General features: G+C 36.7%; 1 protein-coding gene across 1 annotated transcript in view; it reads left to right on the forward strand.

The window, feature by feature from the left end:
• Positions 1 to 20,494, forward strand: part of LOC110300626 (coiled-coil domain-containing protein 7A-like) — a 319,531-nt gene that overhangs the window by 230,202 nt on the left and 68,835 nt on the right. The window contains exons 40-46 of the mRNA XM_085843505.1: positions 1,713 to 1,793; positions 4,980 to 5,039; positions 6,752 to 6,826; positions 8,491 to 8,592; positions 13,247 to 13,363; positions 16,814 to 16,921; positions 18,855 to 18,923. Coding sequence (XP_085699631.1) covers positions 1,713 to 1,793; positions 4,980 to 5,039; positions 6,752 to 6,826; positions 8,491 to 8,592; positions 13,247 to 13,363; positions 16,814 to 16,921; positions 18,855 to 18,923 — 612 coding nt within the window. The remainder of the gene's footprint in view (positions 1 to 1,712; positions 1,794 to 4,979; positions 5,040 to 6,751; positions 6,827 to 8,490; positions 8,593 to 13,246; positions 13,364 to 16,813; positions 16,922 to 18,854; positions 18,924 to 20,494) is intronic.

Consider the following 20,494-nt stretch of genomic DNA (forward strand, 5'->3'; position numbering starts at 1 on the left):
ACTGAGGTACTGAATCTCTCTACTAAGATGATATATGAGGCATTTGTTCCTTGGTACTGCCTACTATTAATTTCCATCAACAACCTTATATTTAGATGAATTAAAGAATAAGGGCTGTATGTATGAGTTATGATGACTATGGTCAGTAATCTGACACTGGAAAAAAAAAGTTATATTTCCACCTCACAAAATACATTCCCTACAGCATTCAATGGGTTTTAACATATGCTTAAAGATCATATTATTGTCAAAACTATCCATGATCATGGAAAGTTGCACATAAGCTTCTGTTGCCTGGAAAAAGCACCAGTTAAGAACTCATAAGGCATGGCCCTGTGCATTACATCCCTATCACTTTGTTGTGGTGGTAAATCACTAAATGTGTAACTCCCAACACAGTGGATTATCTGTGATCAAAAATAGTCCTTTCAGCTGTACTCCGATTTCTGTTCTGTTCTGTTCTGTTCTGTTGAAAAATGCTAACTAGCATAGTGCTAAGCACATGAATATATTTATATGTTGTTTTGATCATCATTTTGTAGAGACTGATACAGGGCAGTTGACTGATGTCTTTCGAAGAGGTATAATAACATAAGCCAAGTGTTACCATGTCAAGAACACTTTTTAAGACCTACTTATGTTTTACTTATATCCTATGGAGTTTAATTAAATATAGATAGCTAATGACAACAGAACTTACAAGTTATTGTTACATAAGAAAAACTTTTCATGAAGTCCTTCTTGTCTTAAGTTTGAATTTTAGTATTTATGAATAAATGAAAATAAGCTATATAATTTTACATTTGGAGCTTTCCTATTTTAAAAATGATCCATACAAATGCTTTTTCATAATGGGAATATTTTTAAATGTGTTGCAATCATTTTCTTAGCTTGTAGTGGTGGCACTTAATGAAGACAAGAAGTTCAAAGCCAGTCTGAGTTAGCTAATTTGTTTAGATCATCCTGGGATATGTTACTTTGTGTCAAAACAAAAATCAATATCTGTTTCTGGCTAGTTAGGAAAGTCACTTTTCACTTCCTAATGCATAAATACTAGCTTGCATTTGTGATAACAAGGAGAATATAACTGATAATTATTTCATTGGTAACTAATATCCCTCTTGATGATTACAGTATACAACAATCCTAATTTCTCTGATAGGGCACTTCCTCTTGTTTCATTGTTATCACTTGATGCAGTTACATAATAAAACAGGAGCTAAAATAGTCCCCCACTAGGAGACTTCTATGATTCTTAAGACCAGGGACTGTGTGTTTTCTCTCATATATGAAATCTGGGGTGGGGAAATCATGAAAATAAAGCAGAGAAGACATTTGGGGAAAAGAAAGAACATGGTGGAATATAGAAAGGGTAATGAGAGAATATGATAAAAAACTTTGAGTGTATGCATAAAAATATCATAATGAAGTCCATCATTGTTATATGTAGTTAATATATACTAGAAATTTGTTTGTATTTGTTTTATTTTAAATACTAAGAATCTGAATTTTTTATTTAAAATAATGCCACAGTTTACAAATTGTTCAGGTACCTGTGCAAGCCAGAAGAGGGTGTTAGATCCTCTGGAGCTAGAATTAATGGCAGTTGTGAAATATTAAATAAGTTTCACTATACATATATGTAAACAGTAGAACAAGTGGTTATAGCTTGTCTTTTCGAAGTATTTTACAAATCTGTTTTAATTTTGCAGAGATTGGCACAGACGCAAAAAATATGCCTGAAACACCCACATCAAGGGAAGCAGTGAGAACAGAGGCAAAGGGTAATCTAGGTAAGAGCACACACTTTCAAGTCTAATATAAATGTTTATTAGCTCCTCTAAACTTAAATGTTGTACCCATAACTTACCCACTATCTTAGTTTCTTTTCCTATTGATGCGGCAAAAGCAATTTAAGAGAGAAAGGGCTTCTTTTGTTTCACATGTTCAAGTACAACCCATCAGGGCACGAAGGTCAACACAGCAAGAACTTAAAGCAACTGATCACATCACATTCTCTTTTTTTTTTCTTTTTTTTTAATTAGATATTTTCTTCATTTACATTTCAAATGCTATCCCGAAAGTTCCCTATACCCTCCCCCAGCCCTGCTCCCCTACCCACCCACTTCATGGCCCTGGAGTTCCCCTGAATTGGGGCATATAAAGTTTGCAAGACCAAGGATCCCCGAGTGGGACAGTCTCTGGATGGTCCATCATTTCATCTCAGTTTCAAACTTTGTCTCTATAACTCCTTCCATGGGTATTTTGTTCACCATTCTAAGGAGAAATGAAGTATCCATGCTTTGGTCTTCCTTCTTGATTTTCTTGTGCTTGCAAATTGTATCTTGGGTATTCTAAGTTTCTGGACTAATATCCACTTATCAGTAAGTGCATATCAAGTGAGTTCTTTTGTGATTGGGTTACCTCACTCAGGATGATATCCTCCAGATGCATCCATTTGCCTAAGAATTTCATGAATTCATTGTTTTTAATTGCTGAGTAGTACTCCATCGTGTAAATGTACCACATTTTCTGTATCCATTCCTCTGTTGAGGGACATCTGGGTTCTTTCCAGCTTCTGGCTATTATAAATAAGGCTGCTATGAACATAGTGGAGCATGTGTCCTTATTACAAGTTGGAACATCTTCTGGGTATATGCCCAGGAGAGGAATTGCTGGATCTTCTAGTAGTACTATGTCCAATTTTCTGAGGAACCTCTAGACTGATTTCTTAGTCAGAAGAAGAGAGCAACAATAAATGCATGCATGCTAGTACTTAGCTGGCTTTTTCTACGCTTAGATAGCCAGGGTCTCCTGGACTCAGGAACAACTTTGACCCACAGTATTCAGGTCTTCCTACTTTAATTAACTCAGACAAGATAATCAGCAAAAACATTCCCAGAAGAACATCTCCCAGGTGATTTTAGATTATGTCAAGTTGATGGCCACAGCCATCATCTCATCTTACAAGGCATCACCTATCCATCCACAAATTCCCTCCTATACCTGGAACTTGGGGTCTACCACTAATGGGGCATTAGCTAATGTTACTAGGGTTAGAACTGATCCACTCAGACAGTAACCCTATAAAATGGGGTACTAGTGGGAGAGTAGTGCTAGTGCATAGGTAGAGAGTTTCTGATAAAGCAGGCCTCTGTTTTCCTCCCTTTTCTTTTAATGTAGCCAGCAGTACCAGAAAGGACTCACTCTGTGGATTCATTGAGCTTTAGTGATCTTCTCAGAGACCTTTGCTCCAAAAAAACTTATTGGCAGATAGGGCTTCAGATGTGACATACTGCAGTTCATGACAATGTCTTATCATATAGAGGTTACAAATCAAGAGACATGATTCCAAAAGGACTTGAAAGATACATAACATTGAAGAAAACCTAATCAAACTGTCTCAATAGTGGCTCTAAAATGTAAGCAAAGGGGTTTTTTTAAGTTGCAATGGGAAAATATGAAAATGGACAGGAACAGAAAAAGAGCAAGGAGATAGTTAAAGAAATAAGAATTGATTTTTAAAATATTTGATGGCTATTAATCTCCATAATCAAACTTAATGGGTCATAATGAGATAAGCACTTATGGAATCCATAGCTAGAACCACCATGTTATAAATGTTGAAAGACAAATCTTGGAGATAGAATATGTAACTCTTCATTAAAAGGAAAGACCCTGAGATTATCTGAAATTATGAATTCCAGAAAACACTGACCATATACATTCAAAGCACTAGAAGAAATTCACCCAGAAATCTCACAGGGAGCAAAAGTATCTTTTTAAATGGAAGATGAAATATTCACAAAGTAAAGTTTTAGATAGTGTATTAGTAGGCATCCTGCTTCAAAGAAATTTTGAGAAGGTTCTTCTGGGTGAGACTCAGGGCCCTCATACAGTAATTAGCATCCACATAAAAAGAACATAACTGTCTTAGTTAGGATTTTACTGTTGTGAACAGACAGCATAACAACATAAGGCAACTTTTATCAGGACAACATTTAATTGAGGCTGGATTACAGGTTCAGAGGTTCAGTCCATTATCATCAAGATGGGAGCCTGGCATCATCCAGACAGGTATGGTGCAGGCAGAGCTGAGAGTTCTACATCTTCATCTGAAGGCTGCTAGCAGAATACTGACTTCCAGGGAGCTAGGACTAGAGTATTAAAGCTCACGCCCACAGTGACATACCTACTCCAACAGGGCCACACCTCCAAATAGTGCCACTCCCTAGCCGAAGCTTATACAAACCACCACAATAACTAAAAATAATGCTATAAGCCAGTGTGTATGTTCATACTGCATTTCTTTTATGTTAATAATTTGATGCAGTATAAAACAATAATAATCATAGTGAAACATGTCATTATTTTGCACAAGTAACATATGCTAATAAAAAGCTTAAAAAAGAAGTAGAGCACATTTCCTAATTCAGCATGAAGGAGATGGGTGAGAGTGATGGTGTATTCATATAAGAAAATGATACCAATTGCTAACTCAGATTCACAGAAACAAAAGCAAAGAACCCAGGCAATTTAACCAAAATGGTTAATATAACAAATATTGTAAATATATACCTTCTCCTGTCTTCTTTCAATTTTTAATAGGCATAGCATGACTTAACAAATAATTATGATGTTAGAACAGTATCTGTAATATGAAGTTGTATTTTGTTAAACAATAGTGCAGAAATGTTGAGAGGTATTACTCAGAGGAGTCTTGTTTTCATATATGGGCTGGTACTGTCCACCTTTTTTTCTCTCCATTAATCCTCTCTGGAAACATGCTCACAGATGTATTCAGAGGCATGTCTCCTAGGTGATTCTAAATCCATCTTAGTTAGACATTAAAAATTAATCATCACTATAATGTCCATGAAACATGTATCAACAGAGTTGGGAATGTCAAAGGAAAAAACAAAACTTGTACATTAATTTTTCCTTTACACAGTATTCTAAAATGTTCTTTGTGTCTTTAGATGTGACTATTTCCATCGCTAAAGGCATGAAACTAATTGGAAAACTGAAAGATCAACATGGTAAGAATAATAATTTTTCAAGTCATATATTTATGACTTACCATTCTATAGTAACAGTAACTGTGTCATTGCATAAGCAACACTTTTGTGGATTCTCTCTTATAAAGAAATCCTAGGGTGTATTAGAAGTAGGAATAAGATAAATAATATGAATAGTAAAACAGCCAATTAGAAAATAACCCATTCAAACTCAGTACCACATCAATCTTGTAGTGTCTGGGGGGAAATCCTGATGTTATTCTACTCACTTTCCATATCTAGCTTATATTAAAGCATTGTGTTGAGCTTGAGGAATCAGGGCCTCTTGCTGGTGAGTATGCTGAGGACTTCAACACAGAGACCCTTCACTGCTAGATCCTTTTACAAGATTAAATTAATGAAAGATTTCTTCCACTGGTCTCTATCAGTTGATCATTGTCCTGAATGGTGGTGGACACACTTGTCTTTGAGCCTATGAAGGCTGCAGCTATGAAAAGTTTTTCAGAGTTAATTCTGATTGGTGTCTTCAAAGACTTGTCATGCCTGCCCCTCATAAGGACATGAATAGAAAGTGGGTCTTCCTCAGCAGAGTGGGACCACTGTGGGACTCCCTGCAGAGTCTGAAGTTTACAATATAATTTTCCCATGCCAGCATATAACCATGTGCTGGAATTGAAGTTTAATGTCAAGGCATGGTTTCTTTAACTTTGGATGTGAATGTTGTATTCTCATGTATTATTAAGTATAAATCAAGCACAGACTCTTCACCCAATCTAGAACTGAAAATTAAAATTATTTAAAGTAAGTATTCTAGCTTGTTTTTTGTTTTATCCTGAAAATCCTGGGTTTAAGGACCCAATTTTCCAGTATTTTTGTTTAGATACGGTTGCTTTTAATGTTGCTTACTAATTACATCCTTACAACTTTTGAGAGGCAACCTTAGACACAGCAATAAAATGTTCCCATTTAAGTCTAGTCAATTTAAAATACTTGTCTGTTCTATTAGTTCTTTATCTGGTTGCTTCCAAAAACACCCAACAAAATCAATCAACTTGAAAAAATGGGGTTTATTTCAGTTTACAGTTCAAGGAGAGACATTACATCATGATAATAAAGGCATAGCACCAAGAGTGGGAGGCTACTGAGCACATTGAATCTGCATTCAAGAAGCAGAGAGTGAACAGAGAAGTAGGTCTGGGCCAACCTCAAGGCCCAACCCTTAGGGACTCATTTAATCCCATGAGCTTCCACATCCTAAAGATTCCACAGCCTTTGCAAACAATACCAACTAGGAATCAAGTGTTCAAGCACATGAACCTGTGGGGATATTTCACATTTCATCTTTGTTATGACCATATTTCCCATCAATTTATATGTATTTGTTTGTCAGTGGTTAGAGTATAATATAAGAAAACATTCCTGATTAAAAGTTGGAAATTAGGAAGAGGAAACATTTGGAAATAGACTAATGACAAAGTATTAAAATGAATAGACATATTCAAAGTAAAACAGTTTGGATTAGCAAAGATGCCATTGTAAGGATACACAGAGCAAAGGCAAAGATGATAACACATCGAGATACTTCATAGAAATTGGAGTAACAGACAAGTGAGCACTCTATATAATATATAGAAAAAGCATTACAAATAAAAATCAGCACCCAGAACTTGAGGGGTAATATGTATATATAATACAATAGTGTCATTGGATGACTTTTTTAACATTTGTTTTAGGTTTGAGTTCATTTGCAAGTAAAGATACCATTAGTCCAGCGAAGAGCCTGATAAAGTCATCCAGAGACAATCAAGGTAAAGAAAACATATTACCATGTAAGATAAGTGGTTGCTTAGAAGAAATTGTATACTATGAAGCTTTTATTTACTCCAATCAAATATTTTAAAAGTCAGAAGATATACAAAGATGTATTATTTTAAGCTGAATAGTCTGTATACCACAGAAACATATTTCTCATGGGAGTTCTACTTCTTGGTTCAGAAATATATATCTTGCTATGTCCTCGAGTGCTGGAAGGAACTAGCACAGCTCAGGAGTCTCTTAGGACAATACTAACAGCCCTCCTGACGTAAAGACCAGTACCATCTCAAGGTGATCCCTGTCACTGTGCAGATGGGAAACATAACATTCAGAGTACAGCAAAATGCATGTCCTTTCTACATTCTCTAGTTCTCTTCTCATTCTCTAGTTTCTCAGATATTATCACGTGCAGTGATAGAGTCTATATAAGGATGCTTTATGCAAGTATTTTTCTAAAATTTTTTACCACAGCTTTTTGTTTTGTTTTGTTTTGTTTTGTTTTCTATTAATTACCAAATTTCCTATATCCTTTCCCTTTTCGCTATTTCATGAAATCACAGTTTTAAATAAAAAGAAATCCCCACATAGTTCTTTCTTTCAAAAAATCTCCCAATTAAATGTTTTTCTTTTGTTTTTGTCTTTAAATTTTATTATTTAATAATTTTACATCATAGCAATATTTGAAAGAATATTTAAATGTCATCTATAAAGATTAAATCAGATGGGGTAGACTTATAAGCTAACTACATACAAAATTACATTTAACTTACAATATCAATCTTTATCAAAGAATCTTCATATACATAATTGTACATGGATAGTTCCATGAAAATTATATATATAATAAGCATAAATGTACAGGGTTTCTACTTTTATTAACTTACAGTTTCCTCTGCTTCTCCCCTTACCTAACAAATTATTGACAACTTAAACTATGACTTCTGAAATTGTCAACAGTAATTTATTCTTTCAGTTGCCTATCTTTGTGACCTTACTACTTCTCTTACCATCCAGCTTCAGTTTGATATGTAAGCCAAGGTTTAAAGTGTGTGAGTCTTATAACCTCTCCATCTTCCTCTTCCTACCTCTCTCCCTGCCATTTTGTGTGTTTGACACAGGGTCTTGCTAAGTTGTCCAGGCATTCATTAACTTGCTATGAAGCCTAGACTGGCCTTGAATTTGTGGCCCTCCTGCTTCAGCCTCCTAATTTTCTGATATTACTAGCCTGAACCACAAGGCCTGGCTCTGTTTAAGTTTCCTGTTCTATAACTGCATATCTTACTTTATGACAGTGGGACCATGACAATTAAACCTAACAATTATTGGTTGTTTTTGAGCTGAGAGAGTCAGAAGCTTATGCACAAAGCTTTTTTTCTCTCTCTAAAATTAGTCTTCAAACTGTGTCTACATACATATATAATGCAGAAATGAGCATAATGGGGGTGGGTAGAGGCTCAAATTAAGAAAGATATTATCAGAGCATACAACATAAAGACAAGAAAGAAAATGATGAAATTGAAGAAATTGAAGTAATAGACAGTGAACAATTGATAAAATATAAGAAAGAAAATTACAAATGAAAAAATACAGAATTTGGGATATAGTTTGTGAATACTCAGAAGTGTCATGCCAATGTCCGTTTCAAACTTTGTTTCAGATGACAGTTTATTGGAAACCAAACCTCAAGAAAATATGAGTGTCAAGCACCACCCATCAAAGATATTTCCAACAAAAGTGATCAATATGTTACCCTTCTCCGGTAAAGTTACGAGAGTACACAAAGACAAACAACAAGGTCTAGTAGCCTAAAACAGCCCAGAAGTGTGCCTTTTGGCACATCCTCTTTGCACTGCCCTTTTTTTTTTTTTAATTTTTTTAATTAGGGATTTTCTTCATTTACATTTCCAATGCTATCCCAAAAGTCCCCCCATACCTCCCCCCACTCCTCTCCCCCCAACACTCCCAATTCTTGGCCCTGGCGTTCCCCTATACTGAGGCATATAAAGTTTGCAAGACCGATGGGCCTCTCTTTCCAATGATGGCCGACTAGGCCATCTTCTGATACATATGCAGCTAGAAACATGAGCTCAGGGGTGGGGGGGGGGAGTACTGGTAAGTTCATATTGTTGTTCCACCTATAGGATTGCAGACCCCTTTAACTCCTTGGGTACTTTCTCTAGCTCCTCCATTGTGGGGGCCCTGTGATCCATCCAATAGCTGACTGTGAGCATCCACTTCTGTGTTTGCTAGGCCCTGGCATAGCCTCACAAGAGACAGCTATATCTGAGTCCTTTCAGCAAAATCTTGCTAGTGTATGCAATGGTGTCAGCGTTTGGAGGCTGATTATGGGATAGATCCCCGGGTATGGCAGTCTCTAGATAGTCCATCCTTTCATCTCACTGTGTCATGGGGAACTGCCCTGGTGCCTGAAAATGAAACTGCTTTCATTTGTTCTTTCTGTTGACAGTGTAACAACCATTTCATGGCTAAGAATGCTTTATTCAGCCACTAAAGGGCATTGAATCTTAAAGGCTGTTGCCACCAGTAAATGTATCCATATATATTCTTAGCATTCTCTAACTGTGGATGTGTGGTGTTATTTCCTGGCATGTATTTTTCTGTTAGTTTGTCTATTTTAATGACAAAACCATAATTGTTTTCATTGCTATAGCTTCTAATTATATTTCTAAGCCACTTTAGTGTACTTATCTCCAGATCTATTCCTTTTGGTTTGTTTTTTTGTTGTTGCTGTCATGTGAGATTTGGGGGGAACTGTTTTGTTTTCATATAGCCTGTGTAGATCACAGATACTGTAGCCAAGATCAGCCTTGAATTCCTCTTCTTCTTCCTTCCATCTCCTTCCACATGGTAGGATTTCAGTGTTCCCCCTCTGACTTGCAGCATTGTTCATTTTGGTTAAGATTCCTTTGGTTGCTTGGGGCCTTTGTGCCTCTATATGAAATTTTAATGCTGTCTTTTCTAGTTTTGTTTCCACTCCCGTACTTTAGTGCTGTTCTTGTTTCCTTCTCTGTTGTTGCAATAAACACCATGACCAAAAGGACATTGAAAGAGGAAAGGCTTTATTTGACTTCCACTTCCAGATCACAATTTGTTATTGAGGGAAGTCAGGGCAGAAACTCAAGGCAGAGACACAAAGTAGAAACAATGACTGCTGCTTACTGGCTTGCTCAATCTCTGAAGCTGAGTGACTCAGGATCAGGGTAGTCCCACAGTGGCTGTCTCATGGAAGCATCTTATCTGACATACTGAGTTTAATGTCCAGCATCATATCACTTCTGTTTTTTCCTCTTTTTTTCTTAAACAAAGATGAAATTTACTAAAAGACATGTTTTTGGTACAAGGGCCATGTCGTGTCCAGAAGACAGCATTCCATACCACTCTTTCCCCAATCCTTTGGCTCTTTCATTCATTCTTTCCACCCCTTAGGATACTCCCTTAGCCTTAAGTGTTAAAGATGCTGTTTATTTGTAGACAGGGTTTCTCTGTGTAGTCTTGGCTGTCCTGGAACTGTTTGTAGACCAGGCTTGCCTTGAACTCAAAGATCTATCTTACCTTACCTTTCTTTGCCTTCTGGGTTCTGGTATCAAAGGCATGCACAAAACTGCCTAGTCAAACTTTTTTTCTGTCTTTTTCTTTCTTTTCCTTTTCCTTTTCCTTTTCTTTTTCTTTTCCTTTTCCTTTCCTTTCCCTTTTCCTTTCCCTTTCCCTTTCCCTTTTCCCTTCCCTTCCCTTCCCTTCCCTTCCCTTCCCTTCCCTTCCCTTCCCTTCCCTTCCCTCTTTTCTTTTCTTTTCTTTTCTTTTCTTTTCTTTTCTTTTCTTTTCTTTTCTTTTCTTTTCTTCTTTTCTTTGCTTTTCTTGTTTTAGTTTTGGTTTTCTTTTTTTTTAATTTTTAATATTTTTTATTACATATTTTCCTCAATTACATTTCCAATGCTATCCCAAAAGTCCTCCATAGCGCCCCCCACTTCCCTACCCACCCATTCCCATTCTTTTGGCCCTGGCATTCCCCTATATTGGGGCATATAAAGTTTGCAAGTCCAATGGGCCTCTCTTTCCATTGATGGCCGACTAGGCCATCTTTCGATACATATGCAGCTAGAGACAAGAGCTCCGGGGTTCTGGTTAGTACATCGTGTTGTTCCAACAATAGGGTTGCAGATCCCTTTAGCTCCTTGGGTACTTTCTCTAGCTTCTCCATTGGGAGCCCTGTGATACATCCAATAGCTGACTGTGAACATCCACTCCTGTGTTTGCTAGGCCCCGGCATCGTCTCACAAGAGACAGCTATATTTGGGTCCTTTCAGCAAAATCTTGCTAGTGTATGCAATGGTGCCAGCATTTAGAAGCTGATTATGGGATGGATCCCTGGATACGGCAGTCTCTATATGGTCCATCCTTTCTTCACAGCTCCAAACTATGTCTCTGTAACTCCTTCCATGGGTGTTTTGTTCCCAATTCTAAGAAGGGGCACAGTGTCCACACTTTGGTCTTCATTCTTCTTGAGTTTCATGCGTTTAGCAAATTGTATCTTATATCTTGGGTATCCTAAGTTTTTGGGCTAATATCCACTTATCAGTGAATACATATTGTGTGAGTTCCTTTGTGATTGTGATACCTCACTCAAGATGATGCCCTCCAGGTCCATCCATTTGGCTAGGAATTTCATAAATTCATTCTTTTTAATAGCTGAGTAGTACTCCATTGTGTAAATGTACCATAATTTCTGTATCCATTCCTCTGTTGAGGGACATCTGGGTTCTTTCCAGCTTCTGGCTATTATAAATAAGGCTGCTATGAACATAGTGGAGCATGTGTCCTTCTTACCGGTTGGGACATCTTCTGGATATATGCCCAGGAGAGGTATTGCTGGATCCTCCGGTAGTACTATGTCCAATTTTCTGAGGAACCGCCAGACTGATTTCCAGAGTGGTTGTACAAGCTTGCAATCCCACCAACAATGGAGGAGTGTTCCTCTTTCTCCACATCTCCTCGCCAGCATCTGCTGTCACCTGAATTTTTGATCTTAGCCATTCTGACTGGTGTGAGGTGGAATCTCAAGGTTGTTTTGATTTGCATTTCCCTGATAATTAAGGATGTTGAACATTTTTTCAGGTGCTTCTCTGCTAGTTTTGGTTTTCTAAGAGAAGGTTTCTCTATGTAGCCCTGGCTGTCCTTCTTGCTCTGTTAAATATGATGAAGATCTGCCTGCCTCTGCCTCCTAAGTGCTGGGATTAAAGGAATGCTCCACCACTGGTTGGCTTAAAAAACATTCTTTTTATAACTTATCTAAGATTCTTTTTTTTTAATTCTTTAATCTTTTTTACAGTTCAGACTTTATCCCACTCTAGGTCCACCCTACGACTGTTCCACATCCTACACCTCCTCCCTGCCCCCTCCAAAAGGATGTCCCCAACCTACCCCCACCCCCATCCCACCAGACCTCCCCACTCCCTGGGTCCCCAAATCTCTCAAGGGTTAGGTACATCTTCTCTGACTGAGTCCAGACCTGGCAGTCCTCAGCTGTATATGTGTTGGGGTCCTCATATCAGCTGGTGGATGCTGCCAGGTTGATGGTTCAGTGTCTGAGAGATCCTGGGGGTCCAGGTTAGTTGAGATTGTTGTTCTTTCTATGGGGTCACCCTCTTCCTCAGCTTCTTCCAGCTTTTCCCTAATTCAACCATAGGGGTCACCAGTTTCTTTCCATTGGTTGGGTATAAATATCTGCATCAGACTCTTTCAGTTGCTTGTTAGGCTTTTGGAAGGCAGTCATGAAAGACATTTTTTAAGTTGTTTAAATATATTTTCTGAATTCAGTGAAAAGTTTTTATTAATTAAATTTCTTCTTTTACAGTTTTTAACACACACACACACACTTATGGTTATTCTCACCTCTATGCACCTTTACCCCACTCACATCCTCCATCTATCCCCATCCTTTCTTAGCTCAGTTCATGGGTGTTTTGTTTTGTGATCGACTGCATTTAAGCAGAGCCTTTTAGCCCCCCAGTAATGAGGGGGTCTGTCCCTATTCCCCATATATCTGACTACAGCAACTACAATTCTTTACCAAAGGGGGAAAAAAACACCATAATTCTTAACTATTATCCTCTAGCTTCTTTAGAACCACAGCTCTAGACAACTACAAATGCTCTTTGTTTCTGGAAGGTTTGCTTGTATTAGATATCATAGAAATAGAATCTTACAATTCCCCCAAAGCTTTCCTCTGTGGTGGATATATTTATATTCTTAATAGAATTAATTATGCCAAAATATTTTATTTTTAATTATCTACAGTCTTTTAATTTCATTTTTATTTACAACTAATTTATGAGGCTATTAAAAGGTTCTACAAATCTGATGCATCTTATACATAACAATCTAAATTTTTCTAGAAAAATCCTTGGGAAGCACTTCAGCAAAAGTGGATGTAGTTCCAAAACCAGTTTATAGGACACCAAGGGGAAGGTCAAGCATCTCTAAAGCCTTACACCATTTACTAAAGACTTCAGGTAATATTTAACAATGTCTGTGTGCAACAAACTTTACTGAATATTTTAGTTATATAGGAATGATCAAGTGTAATAGCTTTAATAAATTTTCAAGTCATATATTTATAATTTATTAATTATCTATAGTAACTATGTAATTGCATAGGCAACATTTTTGTGGATTCTCTCTTGTAGGGAAATTCTAGTATGTATTAAGTAGGCATAAGATAAACAATATGAATTTTAAAACTGAGCCAATTAAAAATAACCGATTCAAGTACATTCAAATTCAGAATACAATTTAGCAAAATGCAAGTAGATGCACACTGAATTCTGTTCAGCTAGCACATGTTCATTCTGAATGTCGGTGACATCCCTGCCATTTCTCTTCCTTCCTCATTATGATTAAGTTGAATCTCCATTTCCTTGTTTTTTTCTTACTCACCACAGTGGTTCATGGGGATGATTCAGATAAACATAGAATCCTCTCCCATATATATATATGTGTGTGTGTGTGTGTGTGTGTGTGTGTACACTTTTTCTGCAGTCCCAAGCAAAGTATGCTATAGAAAAGTTGACCATGAGCCGGGCGTGGTGGTGCATGCCTTTAATCCCAGCACTCGGGAGGCAGAGGCAGCAGATTTCTGAGTTCGAGGCCAGCCTGGTCTACAAAGTGAATTCCAGGACAGCCAGGGCTATACAGAGAAACCCTGTCTCAAAAAAGACCAAAAATTTAGAAAGAAAGAAAGAGAGAGAGAGAGAGAGAGAGAGAGAGAGAGAGAGAGAGAGAGAGAGAGAGAAAGAAAGAAAGAAAGAAAGAAAGAAAGAAAGAAAGAAAGAAAGAAAGAAAGAAAGAAAGAAAGAAAGAAAGAAAAGAAAAGTTGACCATGAGAAGAGGGAAGATACCCACATGCTCATGTTTCCTTTTTAGTTCACTATCATCTGATCCCATTAATATCTAAGAATATGTTAGTTGCTGTAGAGGCATTTTGTAATTACCCTGCAAGTATTAAACTCCTTTATAACATGAGCAATTTTTCTTTGATGTACTATGCACCCTAATGCCTAAAAGGAAAACATGTGCCATGAAATTTCCTAAAAAACAAAAGCAAAACTGAGAAGGTTGATCAGGCTACTATTTTTATTACATCTCTTTTTGCTACAAGCTCGTGAAATACTGAGGATATTTAACATCAAAAAGTTTGACCTTGCCTTCTGGGAAAGGAAAGATAATAGGAGTAGATGGAGTGAGAACTGTTTTCTTCATCAATGAGCTAGAAGGAAAAAAATGATCAGAAATTATATATGATAGCTGATAATAGTTAAATAAAACAATGAGCAAAGTCCTATGATTCTGACGACAGCAAAAAATAGAAGATAGATGGGAGTTTTCTCAGAGATATGACTTCACTTTTGAGAGCTTCTCAAGCTGGGACCAGTTGTCTACTAGTACATTGTATTAGACAAATGTATTTGCTATTGGGTTAAACCATGGCTTCCTGATGATTCACTCCTAACTTAAGCTCTAACTCAGGTCCCCTGTCCTTAGCCAAAGCTTTTAGGGGCCAGGGTTGAACATTCTGGGTTAGATGCTAATGCTTTGGATTGTTCCTCAGTTAGTGGTGCTATTTTCTGAAGCCATAAAACCTTCAGATTGCATTGTGGCATATATCATAGAATGAAAGTATTAAGTACCTGTGATAATGTTGCCCAACAAAACAAGCAAAAGGAGAAAAAAAATACCATATAGTCTGAATACTATTACTTTCTTGTAACTGGGACTAAGCCACTTGGAAGCAAACAACATAGGATAGGAAAGGTTTATTTTGACTGGTGTCTCAGTCCACTGTAGCAGGGAAGGCCTGGCCAAGAAGCTCCATCACCATACAGGAGCAGATGGCAAAACTGCTCTGATTGCATGAAGCAGAAAGCAAGACCAGAGCAGGCTCTTGATTTTGATCTTCAAAGACCTGCCCTAGAGGTCAACTTTTATCAGCTAGATCCCAAGCTGAAAGGCTCAGTAGTCTCCTAAATTAGCACCATGACCCAGGTAACAGGTATTCAAAACTTGAACCAGTGGGTAAGATGCATTTTAGATTCAACCTTAACATTCTATTCTAGGCTTTCTAGAGGCTCATGGGCATCCTGTAACAAAAGGCATTTAGTCCAATTAGAATTATATCCATAAAGCAACGAACAACAACAACATTATTCAGAAATTCACATTATCTTCTGAGATGTGGGCCAAACCTCTAACTGTGATCAACTGAAAACCAAAGAGCAAGTTACAGTCTTTCAACATAAATGGCATGGAATAAACATTGCAGTTCCTGAAGAAGAGGCCAAACACAAAACAGAACAGGCCAAACACAAAATCTTGCAGCAACATATCTCACATTCTAGCAAATAGTGCCATCATCTGAGCTCCAACAGGCTTGAAAAGCCCAGCCTAATGGCCTCATCACTTCCAACACACTTGTCAGAATATGCACCACCCACTCAGAATATCATCCAGTCAGAATATACAACATATATCTTTTATCTCTAGGATTAGAACGAAGTCATGTTCTCTTCTTGTGTCTAGAATGGAAATGATGAGAAGATAAATAGTTTTCTACCAGAGTGTTAGACTTTCAATCTAAAAACAATGGCAGGGCATTTTTCATGCAGATAGCTGCCATAATCAATGGAAGACCTGAATATGGAAATTCAATGTCTTCATGTAATTGTTGCTTATTAACATTGGCACACTATTTTTCAACTGCAAAAATTCTGCTTCCTTATTTCAAGATCTACCTTCAAAAAAAGTCAAACATTTTCATTACATTTGGTTCATAATATTAAAAATATGTTCCTAACAGTATTCATTGCACCTCTCTGTAAGTTTTCTCTGTAGTTTTCACTTTATAAATGATATACTCCAGCTTTCCCTTCTCAAAAGAGAAGAGGAATGTGGAACCGGGAGGGGGGAGGGCTTGCATAAAGGGGTACTGGGAGGAAATGGGGGACTGATAGTAGGATATAAAGTGAACAAATAAATTTTTAATAGTGCTACCTCTTTATAAAAATAGCTTTGCCTTTACTTAAATCCTATCCATAATAAAGAATTAAGTGACTTGTGGGATTGTATGTTTTCCTATAGGTTTAAAGATATTCCAGCATTTTTATAGAGTACTTCATTTTTTTTTTACAATGTGTATAGTAAGGCTTGCATCAAATTCAATATTTAGGCCATATTGAGCCCAGATTTCCAACCCAGTCATCTCAGGTGCCAAGATAATTCCCTTACCCTCTTATAGACAGTTTATAGTCTTGAGTTTCCCAACTTGTACTCTTACAACACAGTTACTTTGTGTCTTACCTAAATTTATAAGGAAAAAGATGTATATTGGCACTAGTTTATTTTATGTTTTTAGAAGTTAAAATTGACTGTATTTTTAATATAATTATATTATGATGCCTTTTTTTCAGAGCATCTGAAACCAACCAGTACAAAAAAACAAAATGCTGATCTTGAAAAACACTTGTATATTTCAATCATATCTGCAAATAAACATACACATAAAGGTAAAAAACATGGTAAGTAAGACAACACATTAAATAAAGTTATAAAACAATTATAAAGTTACATTCTCTTCCCACTGTTTCTATTCATCAGAATTCTTAGTCCTATGGCCCCTTCCAATAAACAACCATACAAGCCTAGCATGTGCTCCCATGCTTTTCTGTAAATAGACATTTACATGTAGGGCTTGATGGTTCTGCATTCATAGAATCCCTCTACTTCTAAACCAACTTAACTGGCATATTGCCATCTCTGTGCTTGATGCTCTAAAAGGCAGTATGTCATAATTTATTCAACAGTTAACTTTTAATGATGTTTATTTATTAGGGCATTAATCAATATTGCAATTAATTTCATACATTTTAATATAATTCTTATATTGGTGTTTCTGTATATTTGAGTAGGTAGGGTTGGGAATGTGGCTCATAGGGTAAAATGTTCACTGTACAAGGATGAGGGCCTGAGTTCAGATCTCCAGAACCCACATAAAAAAATAATAAAATAAAAGGCAACGCCTAGGATCTGTGAAAATATGCTCACATCTTTATCTGATAACAGATTGATAGCAGTGCTGGATTAATTGAGATCTAAACCTCAAGTAAGAACCAAGGAAAAGTATATCAATGTAGACATTACTCCTAAGAAGGTCAAGTCAGTGGTGTAAACCTGCTCACCCACTGGATAGCTGTTATCAAGATGGAACATAGGAAGAAATGAAAGAAGGGGAAACTAAACCTAGAGACACAGGCCTGCAATTCCAGCTGCTTCACAGACAAAGACTCAGTGGAATTTTCAGGGCCAGCTTTGACTATTTAGCAAGATGCTGTCTCAAAATTAAAAACATAAAGTCAAAAGTGGGATGGTTGTGGCTGTAGTTCACTAGTATCACACTTGCTTACCATATATGAATCCCTAGATTAGAAAGGGGTAAAAGAACAAATATTGCCTGAGATGTCTAGAAATTGGGACCATGATCACGTGGTCCTTGAGCAACCTCCCCTTTACAGCCCTGACATTTGCAGCACAGTAGTCTCAGTCTCAGTGACCCTCATCTACATTTTGGCTCTCTGATTAGAGAGAATGAACAGTGATCTCCTTCTATGCATTGAACTGTGAGGGTAAGTGGTTTTCTACCAACTTTGGAGATGGGGGAGAGCAGCAGGCGCACATTGTTCACTAAAACACTTAACCTTTGTGAATGGAAAAATGCAACATTTCATTTTATGCAAGATATTGTAGATATAAAAACATTCCTGCTGGGCAGATTCTGCTTTTTAATTTCAGCATTTGTTTTCGAGTGAGCAGACATTAAAACTATTTTAATTATTATATTTTGGGTTCTCTTTTATTTGGAAGTTTTTACTTGGGAGAAGAGGTTTTGTATAGGTCAAGCAGGCCTCAAACTCTTTATGTAGCCAACATTGACCTTAAATTCTGGTGTATGAACATCTATCTCCTGAGTGTTGGGATTGAAGACACATACCATCATGCCTGCTATACATGGTACTGGGAATTGAATTCAGGAATTTATGGATAGGAGGCAAGTGTTCCAACAAATGAATGATGTCTTCAACCCTCCAATTATATTATTTGAGACAAGATATTGTGCTGTACACAAGACAATTGTGCTGACATATACTCTGATGATGACACAAGAGAGTATATGTCAATCAAATTCACTATTTGGGCCAACTTGGTCCACAAGTCTCCATTTACCAGCATCAGCCTCCCATGCAGCAGAAACATGAGTAGGTATGTGCCAACAGGCCTAGCTGTTCTACAATATCCTTGACTTAGACTTAACTACCAGGCAAGAAAAACTCAGATGTGCATTCAGCTTCATCAAAATTACTATGCTTTAGAACAGGGATAGAATTTGTCTCAACTTTCAAAGGATGAAGTTAATTTACTTTTAGTACAATTTAATGACATTTTCTCATTTTTCAGGACAGTCTAACCATCAAAAGTTAAAGAAACAAGATGCTTTGACATCTACCAAAAAGCAGAAACATAAAGGTAAAGGAGTCAACGTCACACAAATGTTGGATACAGCACTGCATTTCACTCCCACTGCTTCTACTTAACAGTGTCCCCAGCCTGTGGGCCTTCAAACAAACTGCAGTGTTTGGCAGATCTCCTTCCTCTTAAGTATGATGTTCTGAACAAGAATGTGTCATGAGTTAACCAACAGGTCTTACTGAAAGACCTTTAGTTTTTAGTGTTTGTTTACTGTCTCATGCCTTTAATTTTCTTCATGATGTTCTGGAATGAGAGTATATCACTCTTATCAATAGTTCCTTTACTAAATGTATATTGTATTTCTGTCATGACCACAATCAATGTAGTTATAAATATCTTTGCACACTTTTTTATTATTCTACTTATGTTTCTATGAAGTAGTTTTTTTTAAAGGGGGTTGTTAAATTAAGGATATACATATATATGTATATGTATATATATATTGATTTTAGTTTTAATTGGTGTTACCAAATAATTTCCTGAAAAAGTACAATTAACAGTTGTACCTGATTTAAAAAAAAAAAACAGTTCTACCTGTGTGCATAAGAGAACTATAATCTCAGTATTGTATCCAACACTAGACTTTTTACAGACTGAAATATAACAGACATCAAATTATGACAGTCAAAACAGTTGATGGACAGAGTTTGAAAAATTTTTTTTGCAAAAGTAGTATAGTCCATTTTCAACTTCATATGAAATCTTGAAAAACAGTAATAATCAAAATAGTATGTAGAAAAACAAGCTATCATACTTCATAATTTCCAATTATGCTGCCAAGCCAAAGGCATAATGATTCAGGTGTACAGACTGATATCACATAGGCCAGTGAAATAGAAGAGGGAACCCACAAGTAAACTCGACACGGTTAAGGGCACCAACTCCATTCAACGGAAAAAGGGAGTCTGTGATATATGGTTCCAGAAAAACTTGATATCCCTAAGCAAGAGGCATAAAACTGGGCCTTTAACTTGTACTCTTTTCAAAAAACATCTCATCATGTATCAAAGAAATACAAGGGAGAACTTAATTATTAGAATATTAAAAGAAAATATAGAAAAAAACATACATGGTAGTAAATTTGATATTGTTGTTTTAAATTGGCCACAGAGACACATTCAGAAAAGAAAATAATATGGAAAATTAGAATTCACATTTAAAGCTTTTAAATGTGGAAAGCTTTCAAATATAAAAGCTTCACATTTTAAAGTACTTAAAGCTTTTCACATACTTTGTGGAAGCCAAAGGTTGGTGTCCACATATCTTCCACTGTTGATCTCAAGCTCATTCTTTCTTCTCTTTTAAATTTATAAATTTTATTATTTAAAGAACCTTGCAAAAAATAAAAAGTATCACTCAATCAAATTAACCAGACTCAGAATTCAATAAATTTCTACACAGTTAGACTAGGCATTTGGAACCGAAGCTGTGGATCCCCACATTAAATTTTATATTTTAAGTGTAAAACCCATTTTCTGAGGCAGAGTATCTCACCAAATGCAGAGTGAGATTATCTGAACAGCAAGCTTCAGGCATCCTCTTGTGTCACTGCCCCAGCACTCAGATTG

This window comes from Mus caroli, unplaced genomic scaffold (genome assembly GCF_978045245.1).
Source record: "Mus caroli unplaced genomic scaffold, Mus_caroli_1 scaffold_10, whole genome shotgun sequence".
NCBI lineage: Eukaryota > Metazoa > Chordata > Mammalia > Rodentia > Muridae > Mus > Mus caroli.